Source organism: Equus asinus, chromosome 9 (assembly GCF_041296235.1).
Source record: "Equus asinus isolate D_3611 breed Donkey chromosome 9, EquAss-T2T_v2, whole genome shotgun sequence".
NCBI classification, from domain to species: domain Eukaryota; kingdom Metazoa; phylum Chordata; class Mammalia; order Perissodactyla; family Equidae; genus Equus; species Equus asinus.
In genome coordinates this window covers 77077889-77100605 of record NC_091798.1, presented here as the reverse complement: position 1 = coordinate 77100605, position 22717 = coordinate 77077889, and the positions used below count along the sequence as shown (strand labels likewise).

General features: G+C 35.8%; 1 protein-coding gene across 10 annotated transcripts in view; it reads right to left on the bottom strand.

The window, feature by feature from the left end:
• The window catches only part of KIAA0825 (KIAA0825 ortholog), a 373989-nt gene that overhangs the window by 236706 nt on the left and 114566 nt on the right, over window positions 1–22717 (bottom strand). For 6 of the 10 annotated variants that reach the window (XR_011505937.1, XM_070517755.1, XM_070517754.1 and 3 more), the window contains 4 exons: window positions 20026–20216; window positions 17523–17705; window positions 16396–16476; window positions 7969–8079 (listed from right to left, as the gene is read on the bottom strand). Coding sequence is in view for 9 of the 10 variants with exons in the window: in XM_070517755.1 (XP_070373856.1) it covers window positions 7969–8079; window positions 16396–16476; window positions 17523–17705; window positions 20026–20216 (566 nt within the window). In the remaining variant the exon portion in view is untranslated. The remainder of the gene's footprint in view (window positions 1–7968; window positions 8080–16395; window positions 16477–17522; window positions 17706–20025; window positions 20217–22717) is intronic. The other 4 variants (XM_070517756.1, XM_014867748.3, XM_070517761.1 and 1 more) reach the window with 2 other exon arrangements.

The following is a 22717-nucleotide window of genomic DNA, read 5'->3' as shown; positions in this document are numbered from 1 at the left end:
ATCTTTCTTTCTTTGTCTCACTTACCCACTCCCCTTCCAGTTTCCTCCTCTTAGAAAATAAACTACTTTCACTTGAATCCTTGTCTCAGGGTTTGCTTCTTGGGGAAATGTGAAATAAGATATGCCTGAGACACTTAGTGTTCATCTCACTTAATCTTTGTTTCAGGAATATTGAGAAACTAGTCCAAGGTCATTTAACTAATAAGTATGGCTACTGGACTTTGAACCCAAGTCTTTCTGACTTCAAAACCCATGCTCATTCCACCACTCCATGTTTCTTTCCATCCAACCTGGTTGACGTTTGGTAGGTAAGTTGTATTTTCCAGCACTGAGGATGTTTGGCTCCATTCAACCTCCTGATTGAGGATACCAGGTTTTTGACCCAAAATCAAGTTTGTGGTCTCAAGGCTGATTCCCAAATTGGAGCCATGTTATTCAAGGTATCTAGGGACTGATTTCAACCAGATGGTTCCTGTCATGGATTACTGGCCAAATTTATACCAGAGACCATAAGTACATGATTCAGAGAACAAAGGCAAGGGCATAAATAAAGAGAAACTGAGAGTGAAAACCCTAAAGGGGAAAAACAAAAGCAGGGGAGAAGCCCCATATTAATCACTACATTACTCTTGGCTTTCCAAAACAGATCCTTCAAAATCTTTCTAGGAAAACAGTAAAGACAAATATTTAAAGCAATTTTGTCTTCTTTCATCAGGAAGATAACTTTAGTACCTGGGGAAAAAGTTGAGAGGAAAAAAAACTCAAAATATTTTATTCAAGAGTCTATAGATTATATGTAGCTAGGGCATTGACAATGTTTGCATATATTTTAATCTCTATAGTGGGTATAGCCAAGTCTCTATGATCTTTATAATTAAAGATGATTTGATAAACAGAAATCAGGTAGGGTTCACTTGCACATTGATATATAGTATTTACCTTCATTTTTAATAACTTTGTCCACTAAGGTAGATTGACACTCTTAAAGAGTCTCACAAAAACTCTCTTCAGAGTTGGTTGTATCTATACTATCTGGTGTACACCTTAAGGGCGTAGGCATTCAATCCATGAGGACTTGCATTTCCTGATTTTAGCAAATTCAACTTTTTCACTTGGGATGACTCCAGTCCCCCAAAATTGCCCAAAGATGTTAGTACCCAAAACTCATAGCCCTAGCTCCACACTTTAATTTTACATAGGTTAGGATATCCTATTTCTGAAAATATATAAAACTTGAATTTTAATTTTACAAATAATATTACACATCAACCATCACTTTTGGATACCCCCTCCTCTCCCCAAAGTGCTAATCTAGCACCAGAGTCCCTGAGACACTGGACACTCCGGCAACACTCAGCCATCCCTTTTGAGGAGCAGAAGTTCTCTCTCTGGAGCCTTTAACTGTTATTGGTCCCTGTCTACCAGATAATAAATACCCTTTTACAGGGAGTTCAAGAAAGGTCTCCTTTGGCATCACACTTCTGGTAAGTGCAGAAACCCAATGAGAAAGTAATTCAACATTCTTTCCACTTTTTCACACTTCTAGTAGGTCCTTTTACTGTGTTTGGATAACGGGTAAAATTTGCCACTTTCTGAAACATATAGCTCTTTACTAACACAGCAGTATTGAAGGATTGTTTAATAAGTACTTATGTAATGAGTGCCATAGTAGGCACATTAGCTCATTTAATCCTCGTGACTCTGCCATGAGAGTATCTCAGAAGTTAAGGAAAAAGATGCTTTAAGATGGAAGAAGTAGACAATGGTATTGCATGCTGTTTTCAAGTAGAACAATAATGCTGTATTGTGTTTATGTCTCAACTTCCTCACCAAAATTTAAACAGTTTCATATATGGGGAAACTGGAGATCACATAGGTTAACTAACTTTCCAAGACCACAAAACTACAGAAGTCTATAACCGTGTTTGTTTAATGCGAAAACCTGGAGTTGTTTTCTATGATCCCACTGCTGACTCCATTGCTATATTCTCATTTATTTAATACCTTTAAACCATAATAGGAAAGGAAAAATATGAATAGATATCTAGGTATATCAAATATCTAGTTTGCCTGACATTTTCACTTCTTTTAATAACTACTCCACAGACACGTGATTTTCTCTCTGAAAATCTTCTCAAAGATTCAACTGCTTGTCCATCCACACTCTGGAACAGCCACTTAAGAGCTTTAGTGTTAAAAGCTCTCCTTACTTCTCTGGCTGCTGGCTCCATGTCAAAGCTTGGCACCTCATCAGAGTACAAGCTCTCTAAGCTCTTTTCCTCAGTCCCGTGGAAGAGCCTGTCAGCAGCAGCTGGGAGACCAAAGCTCTTTTGTATCCTCCTCCCCAGAGGTTCTTCCCTGAGGATACTCCTAAGCTACCTTCTCAATAAGACCACGCTTCCCACACCTTAGCTTTACCACTCAGATCAAATGTTTGAAAAGAGCTAAATGTGCCATCTAATCTGAAAAATCTGAACAGTACTACAATAACTCATTTATTCCTTCATTCACTCATTCATTCAAAAAATATTTGTTGGCTGATTTCTATGTGCTAGGCCATGGAGACACAACAGTAAGCAAAAACCAGTCACTAGTTTAACAGAATTTAGTAGAGAATATGTATGTAGTTTAAATGACCATACAAATACAGATGAAATTACCACTATGAAAACTCAATGAAGGAAAAGCAAAAGATGCTATTAGAAGATGTAGTAAGAGGAAGTGAACTAGTCTTTGGGGTTGATGAAAGGCTTCCCTTTCAGAACTCCCATTGGAGCTGAGATATGAAGAAAAGCTGGCATTAACTAGGTGAAAAAGGAAGAAGACATTTTAGGGAAAGGGAAGAGCATGTACAAAGATCCTGTGGCAGAAAGGAGCATGGCATGGCAAAGAAATATAAAAAGGCTAATGTATAGAGAGCAGAATCACAGGGTAGTGTAGTATTGGAAGAGGTTGCAAAGGTAGGTAAGCCACATCTATATAGGTCTTATAGGCCATGCTAAACTTTTCTGTGTGTATTTAAGGACAAATGGGAATTCATGGAAGGTTTTTAAGCCACAGTGTGAAATGATAAAATTTAGTTTTGAAAATAGATTTGGGTTTGAGAAATCTCTGGCTATAGTCTGGAGAATACTGGAAATGGGAATCAACATATATATATACAGGAAGAAAACTAAGAGGTCATTGCGGTAGTCAGGAGAGAGATTATGCTTCAGGACTAAGGCAAAGGTGGTGCCATGGATAGTAGATATTAGGAGTTAAAATTAATGAGACTTGGTAATGGATTGGATCTGGTAGGAGAGCAAAAGGGAGGTGTTCTGGCTGCCTCCTAGGTCTCCGACTTGTACAACTACATGCAGGTACCATTAGCCAAAGTAGGGAAAAATAGAAGAGAATCAGTTTGGAAGGAAGTATCCTCAGTTCAACTTCGGTCATGTTGAGTCTGAGGCGTTTTCATGTTTGCAGGCATAAACCTCAGAAAGGCATTCATGTAGGGTTAGTACCCATGGATATAAAGGTCGGTAGTCCTAGAAAGGGTTAAAATTAGAGATATGCATTTAATGACACATAAGGAGTACACGAAGCCATAGGCATGTATGACTTCCCCTGGAAAACATTCTATGATAGAATGCTAAAGACATTTACTATTTAATGGCCAGGTCAAAGTAGATGAACCTGCAAAGGAGACAGAGAAACTTCATTGTCTACCTCTTCCCTCACCATTAACATCTAGCACATGCCTTACCTGGAGAAAAATAATTAAATGCATTTATTGAAAGATTGAACGAACACATCTTGGTGAACTAGGTAAAAGGAAAGACCCACGTAGCATGTTAATATAATGAAGCCAAAGTCAGCCTAATGTATTTAGGGAAGGAAAAAAAGCATAAAATTCCCAAACAGGATTACATTGAATAAAACCATAATAGAAACAAAAGCATAGTTGGAAGAGTATCTACAGCTCAGAATGGACTGGCCACGAATCAAAACATCATGTTGTTATCACAAAAGAAAACGAACAGCGTAAAACGAATGGGCTGTTTACTCACACTGATTACGCTACTCGGATTCAGTGTGCAGTTATGACCTACTTAGCTAAGGAAGACCCGAAAAATATTTTGAAATATTTAAGGAATCACACGAAGATGAAAATTTTAAAAATAATAAAAAGCATTATAATGCAACAGTATAATTGACTAAGATAGTTTTCTTTCTTGAACATTTATGTGAAGGCACAGTACGGTGTCATGGTATTATCCTTGAGACTAATATATTCTCCACATGCCATAGTTTAATCTAGTATGAAACTGATTACCTTTTCTAAATCAACTCACATTGTTAGCCTGTACCACCGATAGAGATAATGAATACAGTACATTTTACTTACTGCTTTGAAAATACATTTATTTTCCCTAAAGCAAACTCTTGTCAACTCTCTTCCAGGGGTTGTGGGGAACACAAAAAATTATATTTTTACCAATTTCTATACTTCATAGGCTTTCTCTAGTAATCCTATAGGCAAATTTATAGTCCACACAATTGTTGATACATTTGTTAACTCTTATTTTAAGTCTTAATTTCAAGTCTTCTTCTCATCTACTTTTAACTCATTATCTTATTATATTTAGTATTGTTAAAAGCTGATTTAAATCCTTACTGAAACAATGCACAGATGTAAATAAATAAGCAAATAGGTAAAAAAATTACTAAGATCCTTCATAATATTAAATATTTCAGTCATCTCTCCTCTCAGCCTCACCTTTTCCAAAAATAAAAGCCTAATAATTTTTAGTTTGTCATCATCTGACCCATGTATTTCCCTGAACAGTTCATTTTAGTTGCTAAGGTGAGGAATGAAGTTTTGAAGGATAATTTCGGGGTGAAAAACTCACAGAAACAGCTAATGTACGTGAGGGAAATGGATGGAAAGGTGGATATTTTTAAGGTCACATGGTAGTTGTCCAGGAATCTCCATTGCAATGTTTGACAAATGCAAATCAATAACTTGAGTTATTTTGATATTACTTTTATTACTACCCTGGATTGCTCTGACTACACCACTGCTCTGAACGTGTTGGGTCATAAATCACATGGATCATGCCTTTCTAAGTAGACTATCTGGACCCATTAGAGAATAACTATGAGTAAGTATTGCACTCATGAGCCAGCCCTGATGGCCCAGGGGTTGAAGTTCAGTGTGCTCCACATCAGCAGCCCAGGTTCAGTTCCCAGGCACAGAACTACACCACTCATGTGTCAGTGGCTATGCTGTTGCAGTGGCTCACATACAAAAAGTGGAAGATTGGCAACAGATGTTAGCTCAGGGCGAGTCTTCCTCAGCAAAAAGAAGGAAGATTGGCAAAAGACGTTAGCTCAGGGTAAATCTTCCTCAGCAAAAAAAATTAATTAATTAATTAAAAATGAAGTTTCTTTTTACTTTAAAAAAATTTTTATCTGAATAAAATTAAATTGTTTTCATTATAGGAAATTTGGAAAACATAGGAAACAATACAGATAAAAATTAAAATTGCTTGCAATCCAACATAACAAAGATAAAAACTATAAACTCTCTAGTATATATCCTTTCAATATTTGTTTTTCTATGCATACTTTTTAAATGATATATGAATAGCAGCAAGGCATAGTTCAACACTTCTCAATTGCACCCCACCTTCCAGTAACTATTCATCCCCTGGGAAACAGGCTCTCACATCCAGTAAGTTTGGAGGATCTGCATACTAGACCCCTCCCTTGGAGATAAACACTATACATTAGTATATCAGAGCCTGGCAAAGTGGAACTATAAAAAGAGACTTTACAGGGTGAATTACTGACAATCTGAGATTTTTCATGCACACCTGTTAACATCCCTCTGAACTACTCTCCCTTTGAAAGGTGAAGGTGGAGTTCTCAGGAGCTTGAGCTTTGGAAGCAGACAAGCCCAGGTTCAGAGTCTGCCTCCCAGCTTTGTTCCCTTTGGTAGTTGCTACCTACACATCACTTTACTCTCCATGAAAGAAGCACATGAGTACTTACCTCACAGACTGGTGTGAGGTTTAAAAGAGAGAATGTACTTGAAGCACTTGCATGGCTGGTACACAGTTATCACTCTAAAAACTCGACTGGCTTTGATAATGTCATAATTACAAACTTGCAGTTTCCTCTTAAATGTACATCATTTAATATTTTCCAAAATCGGCCCTTTTGATGACCCCACAGTAGTCTATCGTATGACTACCCATAATTAATTTCCCTAATTCCACACTGTGGGACATTTATTTCCTTTTTTTTCTTTCACAAATTATGCTTCATTGAATATCCTTACATACAAAACTTTGTCAACAGCTCTGATTAATTCCTTATGATTGATTCTTAGAAACGGAATTGCTGGATGAAGGGGCAGAAATATTTTTTAGGTTTTTGACACAGCTCACTAAACTGCCCTCCAGAAAGCTTGTATCAAATTGCATTTCCACTCTGGGCCGAGTAATCACCCCCATGTTCTAATCCTTGTGTTAGGATAATAGTGGAGATTGGTTGCTACACAGAAGCAGAAAGAAAGAAAAGTCTTATTACATATACGCTTGCTTTAGGTATAGAAAAGAGAACGAAGTTAAACAGAAGTCACTCTTTGAAAGATAAACCCACTTCTCTGCTGACTTCCCAGGCCTCTAGCAGGGCCGGATGGAGCAAGCCTGCAGGTGGAAGACTTGCAGAGCGACCCCTAGAGGGGGATGATAATGCCAACGGTTATAGACTAAGACAAAAGCAGACAATGTAAATAGATTAAAGCAAATGTGATAACAACGTGAAGAATAAATATGTTTAGAAATTTGGGAACTCATCAGAATGACACAGGTCGTTTACTTGACTTCCACTGTAAAAGATCCAGTTGCTTAATTTGTTATTTTTGCAATAATGATTATTAAAGAGTAGGCTATTTAACTCTCAATGATATAAGAGTATATTTAAACGCAAGCTGTAGGGTATTGCAAAGACAGGGTATTAAAGGCATTCAACTTCTAAGACTCAATCATAAGGAATTAATCAGAGATACTGAAAAACTTTTATGCGTAAGTGAAGTAAAAACAATACACTGAAGTCCTTGAAGGTAGAGTCTATGTCTCATTGATCTTGGATTCCCCATTAACTATATGGGAACAGGCATATAACAGTGTGTGTCTGTTGTGTCTATAGAGATTCTGTGCATGAGGCTTTCACATCCTCTATTTATGGGTAGGACTCTTGTTTCTCAAGAGAGAGATACAGTCAGTCAATTTAGATGGCAAAATCACTGATAGTGTATTTCCAAGATAAATCAAGAATGTATGGGGATTAATAATATCTCCTTCAGCGATATATGATATATTTATTCACAGATACCAAGGAAAGGTACTGTCTAATGATATATTCAGCAAAGAAGCAAACTGGCATTCCACATAACGCCACAAAATGTCATCAGATCATTCTGGAAGTACATTTCATGCTTTAAATGATTTTTTCTTATATTTAAATGCTACAAATTAAATAATAAAAGTGAAAGACCCTATTCATAATTTTAAAAGTTGTTCCTCTCTCAACTTTTATCTAAGGCTCTGAGTTAGTTACATGAATTATCCAGTTTTGCTTTTTTTAATAATTAGTTGGAGAACTGTCAAATTCCCAGTCATAGATCAAGAAAGATGAATTTTAAAATGGTTAGGTAATTAGCTAAAATAGAACTAAATTTCAAAAATTCACATTTTTCCATTACATCAGTTAAGCTATAAGTTAGCAGAATTATCATGAGGCCTGTATCTTGGATTCTTGAGCTAAAAAAAAGAGAAATAATACTCTTTACTTACCTGTGTATTGTAAAAAGTTGTAAGTTCTTTTTGTAAGGTTCATTTACCTCCATGGATAAAAATTTCTATTAAACTTTAAAGGAATCATAGAATTATAGATAACATGGCATTTAGAGGCTCTCACCTGAGTAAGGAAGGGTAGAAATGTGATATGCAAGAAAACCAATGTAATGGTTGCTTGAAAAATGGCTTTAAGGAATCTGAGGCAGAATCATCCATGCCATACTGAAAAGTCCTAGGGAAATAAAAATAATTTCAGAATATATAGGAAACATTCACTATGAAGACCATCAAAACTTTTTTTTTTGAGGAGGAGGATTGGCCCTGTGCTAACTGCTGCCAGTCCTCCTCTTTTTTACTGAGGAAGACCGGCCCTGAGCTTACATACATGCCCATCTTCCTCTACCTTATGTGTGGGATGCCTACCACAGCATGGCTCACCAAGCGGTGCCATGCACACAGCCGGGATCCGAACCGGCGAAGCCTGGGCCGCCAAAGCGGAACGTGAGCACTTAACTGCTGCGCCACCGGGCTGGCCCCAAAACTTTTTATTTTTACTAAGTACTTAAAGTTAATGATTTTACATAAAATGGTATTATGCTAGAAAGGATATCTACTTCATCCACTTGGGATTTATGTTAATAGATGGCTCAGAGGCCTCTATATAACAATCCTTATACTTGGGAAGGTATAACAACATCATTATCATTTAGTTAAAAAAAACAAACAAACTTCCATTATAAAATTTGTCAAGTAAATGCATAAGGAATAGCACAATGAATACCAATTACATCTTCCTCCTTAACCTGGATCCAGTAAATGTCAATATTTTGTCATATTTGCTTCATTAATTAATTAAGGTAAAAAAGTTTAACCTAAAGGTACTTCTTTTTACTATGTAAAGTGATTTATAAATACTCAGCAATTAATGAGAATTTATAATTAATTTTGTATGCTCCTAAGGGCCTACACAGGCCTTGTAAAGACGAATTTAACTGTAAAATATATGACTATGATTTGAAAATTAGAACAATCTGGCCAGAATATCAGGTCTACAACTATCTTTGGAAAAGTGACTGTAACATTTTTCTAGGTTGGCCCGAATTCCACAATAAATCTTGAGGTAATAAGGAAGGATTTGTTACATAAAATCTTAGTAGATAGCTCGGCTAATAAAAACTTTATACTAACAGAAGACTATATTTGCCTACATGGAGTTAAGAGAGACAACTGGGAATATTTTAGAAATGGAATTGTTTAAAGTGGTACTATTTCTCTTTATATATAGTACAGGAGCAAAAATGTGTTTTAAATAATTTGTAGAACAGAATTCCATTTTGAAAACCCCGTCTTTTCGTTCCACATCCTGCTTCTTGTATCCTCACATTTTCCAAATTTGACCTGTCTCTCCCCTGTTTGTCTTGCCAAGTAGAACACCTTCTAATTAAATATACTTTGACTATTTTTGGGCTTTTACTATACAATCTCCTCTTTGAAAGCCATTCTTTTCTAAACAAATTTCAGAATGGAATGATATTTCTTAAATAGGCTTCCAACAGGCTGTCATATTTCCATTCCATGTGTCCACTGTGTGAACTAAAGAGATGGGCAGAAGCTAGGTCAGGTTGCCAGGATGTGCCTTTCGAAGCAGTCTGGACTTCGTACTAGTGATGAGGAATCACTGAGAATTTATGGCATGGGAGTGATAGCAGCATTTTACTTTTTAGAAAAATCACTTGAGCACTAGCGAGGAGGGTGGACTGGAGAGAATCAAGCCTTTCCTCCTGGGGAAGGGAGATCATGAAGATGATATTGTGTAGACCAGGTAGAAGAGGACAAGGTCCCAAGGTAAGAAGCAAAGGAGATAGTAAGTAGAAGACAAATATAAAAAAATATGAAATTAATAGAATTAACAATATTCATCCCCTAAGACATGGTGTTGGAATGGCATGAAGGGGAAAGTAGAAGCACAAAGAGTTAAGGGAAAAGCAGAGGCCTGGGATGACTTGCAGGTATTTTACCTAGTTTTAGATATGTTGAGGGAGCTACAGACATTTGAAGTACATCCAAAGAGAGACATCCAATAGAAATTTGGATATACAACAGATATCTTGGTTGAAGATATTGATATGGAAGTTATTAACATAATGGTGAAGCCATGGGAGTAGGTGAATTCACCCAAAGAAAGAGTATAAGATGAAAAGATGGTCAAGGACAGAACTTTGGAGCACACCAGCATTGAAAGGGTAAGGTCAGAAGAAGCTCTCAAATGAAATCAAGAGGAATAATCAGTGAAGTAGGCAAAGAGCCAGGAGAAAGGGATGTTAGGGACGCCAAGGGAAGAGAAATGGCCAACTGTGTCAAAAGCTGCAGAGAGGGTAAGTGAATGAGGGGACAAAAATTGGAGTTAGTGATTGGGAAGGCATGGACGATCTGGCCTATCTTGTTTGTTTAGCATGATGAGGGTGATTGCAGTGCACTGAGTGAACAGTCGGTGGACAAATGGAGACAATCAGTGCAAACTATGTTTTAGGAGGGAAACACAATAGTAAAGAAGGAATATTTTTTAATACAAGAGAGTCCTGGGGCAAAGAACCAGAAGATGGGAAGAATATTTAAAAGACTAAGACCATGAAATAGGAGGTAAAGGTGATCAAGGGCTCAGGTGAAAAGATTTGTTTTGGTTGGAAAAAGAGATACATTGATCACCAATCAATGGTTGCAGAGGTGAGCAGGGATAAAGATAATTATTAAGAATGGAGATAAGAAGTTAAAGTGCATTCATGATGGTCTGGGTTTTTTCAGAGAAGTATAGGAGCCAGGCCATCTGCTAACAAACAGGGGGATGGGGCAAAGTGGAGGGTTTGGCCAAAGTGGAGATAGATGGAAGAGGGAGCAACCCAGAGAAAGGACAAAAAGTAGGATTGTCAGAGGGTACAAAAGGAATCTGAGTGATTTTCGCCAGAGGTGTTCCAGAGTCTGGATAGAAAGGCCAAGAAAGAAGGGTGCAGAGGAAGGACATGCAATAGCAAGGGAGGTAGGAAGAAGATGGTGCTAGAATAATGGGAGAGGAGATGCCGCAAGGAGTCTGGAAAGAAAAGCAGCCTCAAAGGAAGGGACAGACTGGGGCGATAGGATGGGACAAGAGAAGGAGGGCTTGATGAGAGAGCAAGAGGGACTGGAGGCTGTGGTATCACAGCCTCTGCCTACTCTTCCACCAACCTCTTTGAGCCCTTTGCATAAATCCCCATTTGTCCAGTTACCTGGAGCCACCTCATATCCCCAAGAATGAATACTCTACCTAGAATGCCCTCACTGTCGTGTTCAGCTAGCTCCACAGATTGCTCTACCTCAAAACTTTCTCTAAGTCTTCCCTGACCACCTTGTCTAAAATATATCCCTTCTCACCATCTCATCCCTCTCTATGCCCTTATGTTGCTTTGCTTCTTCTTAGGACTTAACTCTACCTCCCTCCTTTTACATTTACTTTTTGCTGTCTGCTCCATACCCAAGGGTAGAGTTATTGAAGATCTTTTAGAGGGAGTGCATGGGCACATGCAGGAGCTCTGGAGCCAGACAGCCTGGGTTTGTACCTTGGGTGGGCTCTTTAGTAGAAGTGTAATCTTATTTGGCAATTTATTTAGTTTCAGTTTTCTCATTTGTAAAATGAGGAAAATAACCACCTCACAGGGTCAGTGTGATGATTGAGATAATGCATATAAAGGAATTTGCAGTGTACGTTATAAGGGCTCAAAATACCTAAAAGATTACTAGTATGATAACAGTTGCAAACACTTCTTACAAAGGTCTACAACTATCTCAAAACTGACATGGAATTCCTAATAGTCTAAATAGTTGCCTAGTTACAGTTTTATCCTCAAGATTAGAAAAAATAATGGAGGATCTAATAATAATGGAATGGTTATTTGGTGCCAAAATTTCTTAGACTACAAACCACTGGCAATACAATACTCCCAGAACATTTCTGCTGGTACCTAAACTCCTTTACTCCACTGATGGTGTCTCAGTCGTTATTTGGCTATAAGAAATTTTATGGCAGATGTTTATGGTCTCAGAGGGGGTGGGATCTGTATGAACATTTAATTCCACAGCAAGATCCCAAATTAGTTTCATTATTCTGGAGAGCATAACAGGGTGAAAATTGGCCCACAAGCCTCAATGGGGGAAAGAAATGATGAGCGAGCTATTAGAGAACCTCTAATGATGTTTTTGTATACCGTTAAAAGAGAGGATGCTCTAAATAATTCATGGTGGAGAGTAAAATACAATCATAGGAGCCACAGAATTATATTTGCCACAAGACCCCAAAGAATTTTGATATAGCAAATTTAAATAGTCCTTTAAAAATAAGTAATTGTCTATAGGTTGAAGCAGAATATAATTCTTCACATTTCCAAGTTAGTAGAAGCTTTGTTTAAGGGGGAAAAAATGAATTTGGAGAAATTCTTTGCCTTTGCCCTTCCCCTAACATCAACTAGCCCATGCCCCTTCCCTCTCATAACATCATATTGGCCCTGGGCTGAACACACCACACCACCTGAGCACTCGACCCCAGATTCAGTCTCTTTTGGTTCTCATATCTACAATTATATTGCCTGCCTGCCTTTTTTCATTAAAAAACTGATTGACTCCTTGGGCTTATGTAGCCAGCTGCTGCTAGAATGAAATAAATGCAATGCACATCAAAAGTGAGAACAATTGATAAACTAAAAAGAGTTAGCCAGGTTTTTTTATGCCTCTCTTGTGCCACCCTGATTTTTGGCTGCCCTCCTGGGAGAACTGCATCCCATAATATGATGATAATGGAATAAACATCCAGGATGGAATCAAGGAAGCCCAAGGATGTAAGTTCCACAAGGGCAGAGGGATCACGTCAGATGTCTTGTATCATGCGCCTACCACAATGCCTAAGCCGTTGGTGATGCTCAATAAACAAAAATACCAGGAGAAGAGCACAACTTCAGAAAAAGTAGAATTAGGTTGAAACTGAACTATTGAGACAGCACTGGAATACCTGAGATAACTGAGCACATGGGAGCCTTTCTGATGGCCCTAAAATCACAGACAACTAACCATGAATATGTAGATAACCAAATTCAATCCACTTCACCACTTTAAACATAATTCTTAGTCACTGCTTTGCTTTCATAAACCAGCATTACTCCTGGGACTATAAGTAGTTGCCTAAATGTCATGAAGTGAGAGAAATCAAAGTAAGACAGTGCAGTAAAATATGGCTCCCACATTTCTCCTGCCCCCTGGCTTGTGTTTCTCATCATGAAGATAACTCTTCGAGGTAAGAAAATGATGATTTGAAGTTAGAAAACGACTGGCACAGTGCCTGGCTTATAGTAGGTACATACTGGTAAAAACTGGTAAAAAAGAAAGAAGAGAAAAAGAGAAAGAATGAGTAGAAGGTGCTGTCAGATCTGCTTAGTGGAAAGGAGGAGGAATTTTTGAGGTCATATTTGAAGAGCACTGTTGGGTGGTACACAGCCAAGGGACCGTCTGAGAACAGGACATATGGTCGAGAAAGAGAACAAGACTTGACCCCAGAGTATAGAGCAGGACCCAGCTAGTCAAAGATCCAGGGCACAGGCCTTCTCCAAAGTTAATGACTGGCCCTTCACCCTCACCTAAGGGTTTTGTCTTATTAGGACCACACACAAAGCTATTTTTAAAAATTTTTTAATAGAGATTTCCCCTGTAAAATAATGTTTAGAGGGAATGAAACAAAGAAAGTCATTTAGTCTAAACAAAATGGCTATGACAACTAACGTCACTTTCTGGATCATTTTGAATTCTACCAGACACATTTTTGGTTTTTTACATTTAAAAAATTTTTATTTTTTTCCATTCAGTCTGCATTCATTTTTTAATATCTTTATTGAAACATATAATTCACATACCACAAATTTTACCCATTTTAAGAGTACAACTAAATGATTTCTATTATATTCACAGAGTTGTGTAACCTTCACCACTATCTAATTTTACAACATTTTTATTGGCCTCAAAAGAAACCCTGTCCCCATCAGCAGGTACTACCCAATCTCCCTCCCTCTCAGCCCCTGGGAACCACTAATCTACTTTCTGTCTCTATGAATTTGCCTATTCTGGACATTTCTAATAAATGGAATCATACACTATGTGCACTCTAACATCTGGCTTTTTTCACTCAGCATAATGTTTTTGAGGTTCATCTTTGTTGTCTCATCGATCAGTCCTCTATTCCTTTCTATCGCTGAACAATATTACACTGTATGGATATGCCACATTTTGTTTATCCATTCATCAGTTGATGGACATTTGGGTTCTTTCTACTTTGTACTATTATGAAAAATGCTGCTGTAAACATTTGTGTACAAACCTTTGTGTGGACGTGTGCTTTCATTTCTTTTGGGTATACACCTATGAGTAAAATTTCTGGGTCATATGACCATATGCTCAACATTTTATGTAAGCATATTCTATGCATAACATTTGGAGGAACTACCTGTTTTCCAGAGTGTGCCAGACAATCTCGTGGTATGAAAAACAAAGTTTTATCCAACGTTTTCCATTTTACGAGTGAAATAGTTTTAAATAAATAAATAAATAAATAGGCTGAGACCATAACATCAAAACACCTAGCACTAGTTTGAAAAGAAACTATAGACACAGCATTGAAATACCTTGGAATTTAGGGATTCAAAAGCCACATGAGTGATACCAAGTGAATCCCAAGATAGGTCTGCTGTTCCCTGGCTTAATGATCATGAACATTCTGGCCTATTTCTGATGACTCCAGTCTTTGGTATGTCGGCACTTGTACTGAAATTCATTGTTGCATGTTATTAAATGTTGTAACATTGGGGACGGTCAATTTTCAAAAGTTTGCACTTTTAGGGGTTTTTATATGACACAACAAAACATTTTGGGGACGTATATATATGTCTACACACACACAAATACATAATCTAATTTTAACATTAAAAATTATACGTTCCTAAATTACTTGAGGGCAGATATTTCATCTTGCTCACTGCCGTACCCCTTGTGTTTAATCCTTGTGCTTAATCATAGGGGCTAGGGAGGCAATAACATTTGTTGAATTGAAACTAAATTGCATTTTCCTAAAATTCTAAGAATTAATTTTTAATTTGCGATATACAAACTAAAACTAATACTCTCTGCAAGCAAAACACAACATATGAAACCATTGTCTGGGTATGTGTGTGCATGTGCACTCAGTACGCTTCTGAATGTGCAGTGTAACTGCCTTTACGAAACAACTACAGGCGATAAGCATTTTGGAAAATACACGGTGAATATTTTATGTTTCAGCAGGTCTCTTTCCCTGTAGGACAAACCTAAAGTGCTCCTTTTACAACATTCTAACAGAAATCTACAAAGGAGAGTTAAAAAAGAACACGCATTTTTGCAAAAATGTTTCATTCTTCCTGTAAAGATTTTAAAATCATATATTCCTGCCCTGGGATTTAGTGGTCCTACGCTAAGCTCAGAAAGGAAAATACATTCAGTTTATCTGTCAGAAGAAAGGCGGCCACCTTCAAAAAAGGCATATCACATAGAGTGACAAATGTCAGGTGCAGTTTATAAAAAATTCAATACTATCGACATCTGATTGTTCTTTCCCCAAGTCCTCAAAGCACACAGTTTAATTTTTAAATGTGAGATAGAGATATAATTTTTTCTAAAATGCTAATAATACGACAACCTCATATCCTGACTGTGAAAAGAAGCTAAATAAGTCAATAGGGTTCTTGCAACACACTTACAATTTTTTCCCTAGTTGGTGAGGAACAGCTGCCCTGTAGATTTCCTTTGTCAATACAAAGCAAAATATATTTCTAAGATTAGATCTATATTCTAGGAAAACAATCATAAAATTTAAATCAATATGAATGGATAAAACTTGTGAAAATTTTTATTAACTGAGAAATATTAGAAAAGAAAGTATATCTAGGCTTTTGTTCATGCTTCAAAGCAATATAGCTATCTATGTTTTATATTAAGAAAAACCAGAGGCAGTACTTGGTGTAAAATGTTCTGTAATCCTAGTTGAAATTAGCAATTTAAATTTGTTGAATGAGGTTACAATGCAATATCTAATGCACAAATCACAGAGATTTGAGTCCTTGCATCGTTGGTAAAAAATGTATCAAAAGGCTGTAGGTTAACAATAATGAATGCATGTTACATTATTTTTATTAAAATATGCAATCTTTGATAATAATTTATTTGTTTTACAAATGCATTGGGGGTTAAAATTTTTCTATTCATCTGTGACAAACCGTGAAATTCAATATTGCTCACCATGACCAATCCATGAAATTTGTCGACGTTGTTCCTGATTTTCACAGGGCCTTCCTCTTAGATGAAGTGACCCATTGAACTAAGAGCATGGTGATTTTTTCATCTATGGTAAATCAGTTTAGTTTACTAGGATTTATTATGGGCTTCAGACCTTGAGCTTTTTATGATTATGAACTATTATGTATATAATCCCAAATTTATGGCAATTTACCTCACCATTCCTTCCCATTTCTGAAAGAATTCTCCATGTCTAAAATTAGTCCTCAACCATAGGGTTGCCAGAAGAAACAATCTGTAAACAATGGGTTTGTTGAAAGTCAAAGAGTGGGTGAAAATTATAGGGAAATTGAAATCAAAGTTGTTAATTATGCTTAGGATTTCTAACACAAAAGCCTCAAAATTTACTGAAAATCAAGATTCACATATCACCCTTACCAGAATGTCACAGAAAGGAATACTTTACCTAATTTATCCTAAGGAATAGAAATATATATACTTTTTACCATCCAAGAAACTAAGAACATGTAATGATCTAGCCTTTCAGGATAAAGTGACTATTTTGGAGGAGGATTTAAACAAAATTTTATTAATGTTTTATTATAAGATCTACTCCAACCTCTTCTATAATATTATAAATTTGAGTGAAATAAACAGAAAAGTAGTTCAAAATCTTTTTCCTTTCCCTCAATCCTATTTACTTAGCTAAGTAATATATTTCAACATTGTAAAAGTGTAATTGCTTATTTCTATTTCCACTTGCCATTACTAGCTCAGACACTGAAGCCTAATACTAAAAATGCAAGTCTATGGCAGATTAACTGGCAATGTGGCATTCTCTTCCAGACTGGCCAATATTTTAGAATTCTCTTTTTAAAAGTTTTATTAGAGTAAATCACTTTACATAAAATTAAAAACTAAAACATATTTTTAAAAAGAGCAAAAAGCCGTTAGATATGATTTTCTTTTTCATAGAATATCAAGCTATGAGTAAAATAACCAACACATTAATATAATTTGATCATTTAAGCAACTCAGATAGTGAAGTACAAAATGGTCCTGATTGTACTGGAGCATTATCAACTGAATACGATTGGCCAATAGAGATATAACACAGTATTACGACTAAACTGCTTTGAGAATGAAGAAACCCGTCAGTGTTAGTTTTACAAAATGGCCCAATTCACAAAATCAAAAAGGCACTTCTGCTTAATTACATTCTGCTTAAAAATTTCTCCATGGTACTTCACACAACTCAGTAAGTAGTATGAAAATATCTTTGCTAAATCACATTATTTTATATATCATAATAGCTAAAAAGAAAATATATTTGATACTTACTGATATAATTCAGTTAACGGTGAAGTCAAAATGACTAATGTTGTAAACAGATTATTACAATGGGTATGAATTCTAAAAATTTTATCATCTGTATACTCATGAGGCTTCAAAAGCTTCTGTACAGATGTGCAAACTGACCATAACATGTTCTCAGTGCATATTAAAATAGTTGTGACATCAAGTCTATTGGAAAGAAAAAGAAAAAATCATGTTAAACAAAATTGTTTTTCTGCCTGGTATATACACTATCATCCATATCTCTTATATGAAGCATATATATGTAAGAATAGAAATATTTGGTTGGATAACAGACCTTCAGAGATCAAAGACAGATAGAAAGCATCATAGCGTTTGAGTTTCTAGGTGACTCATAATACCATTATTTTTAGGAATCATGTGGTCTATAATAATGAAGTGTTTTAGGAGTGTTTTTTAAAAAATATGTTGATTTTGCCCTATCAGGATTCTGTTTAAGAAGCTCAAGAGACATTCCCTGAAATTACATTCAACAAAAGGGAATTCAAACTAAAAGAAAATTTGCTATTGTCCACATACATATGATAGGTAAAAATTTGATAGCAGAACAATTTTCCTCAACCCAGTACAAGCTATAAAAGAAAGTCACAAGGTTGGGTAAAATGTTCTCTCAGCAAGTGGGAGATGAGAAAAATGACACCAGAAGGACAAATGGAGAAGCCTACAGTTTCAGACATTTCCAATATTTAATAAATTTGTGGAAAATATGCTGTACTATTTATCTTTTTCATAAATTCATTTGCTTGTTTCTATCTCTCTTGAGTTTTAATAGAGACCCAAAGATCTGTTTAGAGATTATTTTGGTATATGGCTAAACTGTACAGATCTCAGTTGTTTTCCTCTCAAATTCAGTGCTGAAGAAATGGAAGATGGAAATTTTGAAATGACAAGAAAACAAATAAGTTTGAGGATCTTTTAAAATGACATTTTGGCCTCAAATTTTTAATATATATAATAAAGTTATACATATATTAATAATAGATAACATATTATATAAAAATCGCATATAGGGTTTTGGTTTTACGACAGTTGGAGGCTACGGGAATACTAAAAGCATCAATAATTGTCTTTAGAAAGGTTTAATTGTAGCTCGCATCCATTTATTCTAATCACTAATTAAACAATTACAAATTCAAGATATATATACACATACACACACACACACACATGATCTGATTTCCACAATAATGGTGGTTTAGGATTAACCATTCAAATAAAAATATTTATTTATATTACTTATAAAAACTAGAAGAAATAACTCTAGCTTTGCATGGCATTTTTATGTAACCACCCAGAAAATAAAAACCAAAAGTCTCTATAGTGTAGTTAATTAATTAAATATACTACCTATTTCATGAGCTCATAGTAAATCTGATTTCACAAACATCTCATAATGACTTGCCACCTCATAGTCAAAAGTGATTTAAGCTACGTAAGGAAAAGAATGAAGATATTCTTTGCTCTAAAAAGGAATTTTCCATCTCTTCTTCAGAGTTCAATGTTTTAAAAAATGCTTGGTGAGTAATTCAAAACAGCCTGTGCAAAATACCATATTTATGAAACACCGTAGCAGGACCTAAACGCCCTTCAAATACAGCACACTTTACAAGAATGAGATCAGGAAATGATTCCTCCTGCCGAAAAACAAAGCTCTGATGTCTTTTGGTTCCTCCTAAAATAGATCTGAAAAAAAATTCTTATACCTAAAAGACAGGCCTTAATCACATTAGTCAGAATATTTATAAGACAAAAGCCTACTCTTCGTATAAATCATTGGTGTCATGTAAGCACATTTTTGTAATATTCACTGCCTAGATAACTCACAGAACTGGACTATGATTCAGTCTTTAATTTAATACCCATTGACTGCTGCTCCTCATTTTCTGTGATTTCACATTTGTTGAACTGGCTTTTTAGTAATACATAATGAAAACAAAGGAAAAAAAGTAAATAAAAAGAGAACACAAGTAATTAGAATATATTAAGGAGAAAAACAATCAGACAATGGAGTTTCCTTAATGAAGATTAACTACATTATTTAAAGGCTTAAAAAGAAACACTAAAACTAAAATCCCTTGGTTGCCTAGAATCTCAAAGTCACATTGACTGCTTCATCACACCACTGCTGCTTTTTTCTCCATTTCAGGATCTTAATTTTCACTCTTTATCTTATTTATTAACTTCTGCATATATATGTCCTAGATTGTAATATGTCTTGAATCATTTTTTAGAAACAAGTGGGTTCTCTATACAATTTTAAGAGGAAAAAAGAGCAAAGTTATTTTGATTCAAGTCCCACACTTCCACTTGAGTGTCTCAGGAGAATTGAACACAATTTCTTTTCAGATGTTAGAAGCATGTTAAATACACAAGGTGTTATGTCATGAGATTCAGAATTACATTCTGCTTAATACCAGCTGATGAAAAAGTTTTCTTGAAAAGCAACGTTTTTCACAACTTCAATTACCTTATCTGTGGAGTTCTCTTATAACTGGGTTGGACCCGAGCATATCTGGAGGCTAGTAGACCCAAAGATTTCTCCAGCACTTCTGCTAGAATCTCCTGGGCTAACTTAGAGGAGAGAATGGTCCAGAGATCGTGATGAAGAGCCCACAAGAAATAATGCCACATCTGGAGCGAGAAGGAGCATCTTTCCCCCTGGCAAAACGACCGCACATTAAACAATAGAATCATGACTTCCAAAACATCAGTTTGCTTCCTATGAACCTAATTAGTTCAGGCTGAAAGGAAATAGCTGGAGAGTTTGACACACTAGATGACCAGGAAAGATTTTTGACAAGATGTAAAACATCTTTATTGACAAAGGAACATATGTTTTATTTCAATTACGCAACCAGATATTCTAGTGCAAATCCAGACCACAAGCATTTAACCTAGTATACTCTTGATTTACCTACTCCTGGCCTGGAGTTTAAAATTTACTTTTAAACAATCAGCTTTATGGTTGCTAGTCATGCTAGTTTAAGACGGTGGGCTGATTCCTTTAAAATTTAATTATGTAAATTAAGTATGTATATATTTTCTGAGACAGCATCATTGAGATAATTTTATAAATGTTTCAGATTTCACATTATAATGAAATGATAGGAGCAAAAATAAACTTGCATACCGTATCCTTATCAACATGCATTAAACCAAGGAGAATGGGTAACTAGTGAAGATTATTACATTATGCTATTTTATCCAAGGTAGTTTAATAACAATACTAGAAACAGATACTACAGTAGTCTGATTTACAAGATTTCGTAAAGCCTAGGCAGATATCATCATTTCTTAGTATTTTTATAGCACTTTATACTTCAAGGGGCCAGATTCTCATTCCCTATGACCCCCTTACAGATCCCTTCTGCGTGCCAAATTTTCCCTGACCGCAGAGGGGGACCCGACAGAGGCCAAGGCCAAGGGGAGCAGGCAGAAATGAGAAGGTAGCCTCAAGTGATTTACAAAGATTAATTAGTTAACATGCTCTCAGGGAGGTATGCTAGTAGTTTGACCTCATTTTCTTCAAACCAGATCAAAAGATTATTTGAAATAGGAACAGTAGAATGCATTCTTTAGACATTATCCTGATTATGTTACTATATCAAAAGTTAAACTAGTAAAACTTCCCATTTTATCACTAAGTAATCCTCTTTGACTTAAAATTTCTGCTTTGCCCACTACTTATATTTCTCAAACAAATGTCATCTAAAAAAATCTGTTCTCTATACCAAAAGTTCATAGTTTCTTATGAGATACTTCTATTAGTATTTTTCTTACATACTATTATTCTGGTAATTTCTTTGATTTACTAAAATCTTTTGCAATCACTGTAATAATAATAATTTATAGTTTCAAATGAAGTTTAGAAATGAGTAGAATTTTTATCCTTGGGTGGGAAACTCGGGCATCAAAATGTCAAAGGGTCAAGTTCAAGCTAAAAGGAACTTGGACCACTGGCTTCTGACTTCCTGACTAGATGTGTATCAAAGCTATTTAATAAAAAAAAATTACAGAATTAATGTGGATCAGCAAAATTGTAGTCACCAATGCTTTCTTTGTTGTGTGTCCTGTGATAAACAATGCTTTTAAACAGTTTCCTAAAGTAAGACAGGAGTTTGAAAGCTTGATTTTCTCATACTTTTCGTGTTGTATGTTAATTAAAGCAAAACTGACCCTAGCTGATGTAATGACCAGTATGAACGATTTACCCTAACTTTCTCCATGGCAGTGGATGGGTGGTTATAATAACACGGCCAACATGATTTCCCATATTTTTCAGAATATAAAAAAACAATTTTCTTAATAGCTACCTTTTAGCAATAAAAGGAAAAACAAAAATAACTTTAGGCACACACAGACTTCTTCTCCTAAAGTGAAAAAGCTTATTTTCATGACTTTTTAAAATACAACCTTCATGTTTACTTAAAAACATTCCAAACTGGTCATCATTCTCACAATTCTCTTCAAAATGTGTGTAATATCAATGTATGCAAGGGTTTTCATTAAACTAAATGTGATTCATTTATTTTTCTGACCTGTTTCTCTATTTGTTGTCATTTCAAAAGTACTCTGCTAGTAAACATCTGTTATTTTTGTAGACTTACTATAATGTAAACAGATGTGGGCTTTTATTTAGATTATATATCAGGAAACAAGCAGCTGGGCTTTATTATATAAGCCACTCAGTATTATCTTTCAACAGACAATTCTTTATTCTTTGAGTATTGGAAAACACAAGTCGCTAAAATTGTTGCTAAAATTGAGCAGATGTCAACTATACTAAAAGCTTAATTTTAAACATGTACTCTGAACACCCATTGTGCCATCTGACCAGCACCTCATCAGAGAGATACCAAATTCTTCGACTCTCTCAAGCTGACAGTTTAGAAAATGGAAATAATGTATCTAGGGCTCACTTGATATCACAAAACATGAACATATATTGCTCTATGTCTTGTAAATTCTTTCACTATTTTTTTATGACACTCTGCACATGGCGATAGGTTCCCCGGAGATCTCTATCCTACCCTTCACCTCCAGTCAGACAGATCTCATATCCTTTCCTCTCAAACAGCCCTGCCAAAAACACGCTAGTCCTGTTTTACAAATCAGTTGGAATAATGGGGAGAGGAGGAGAAAGAGGCGCAGCAAACGGG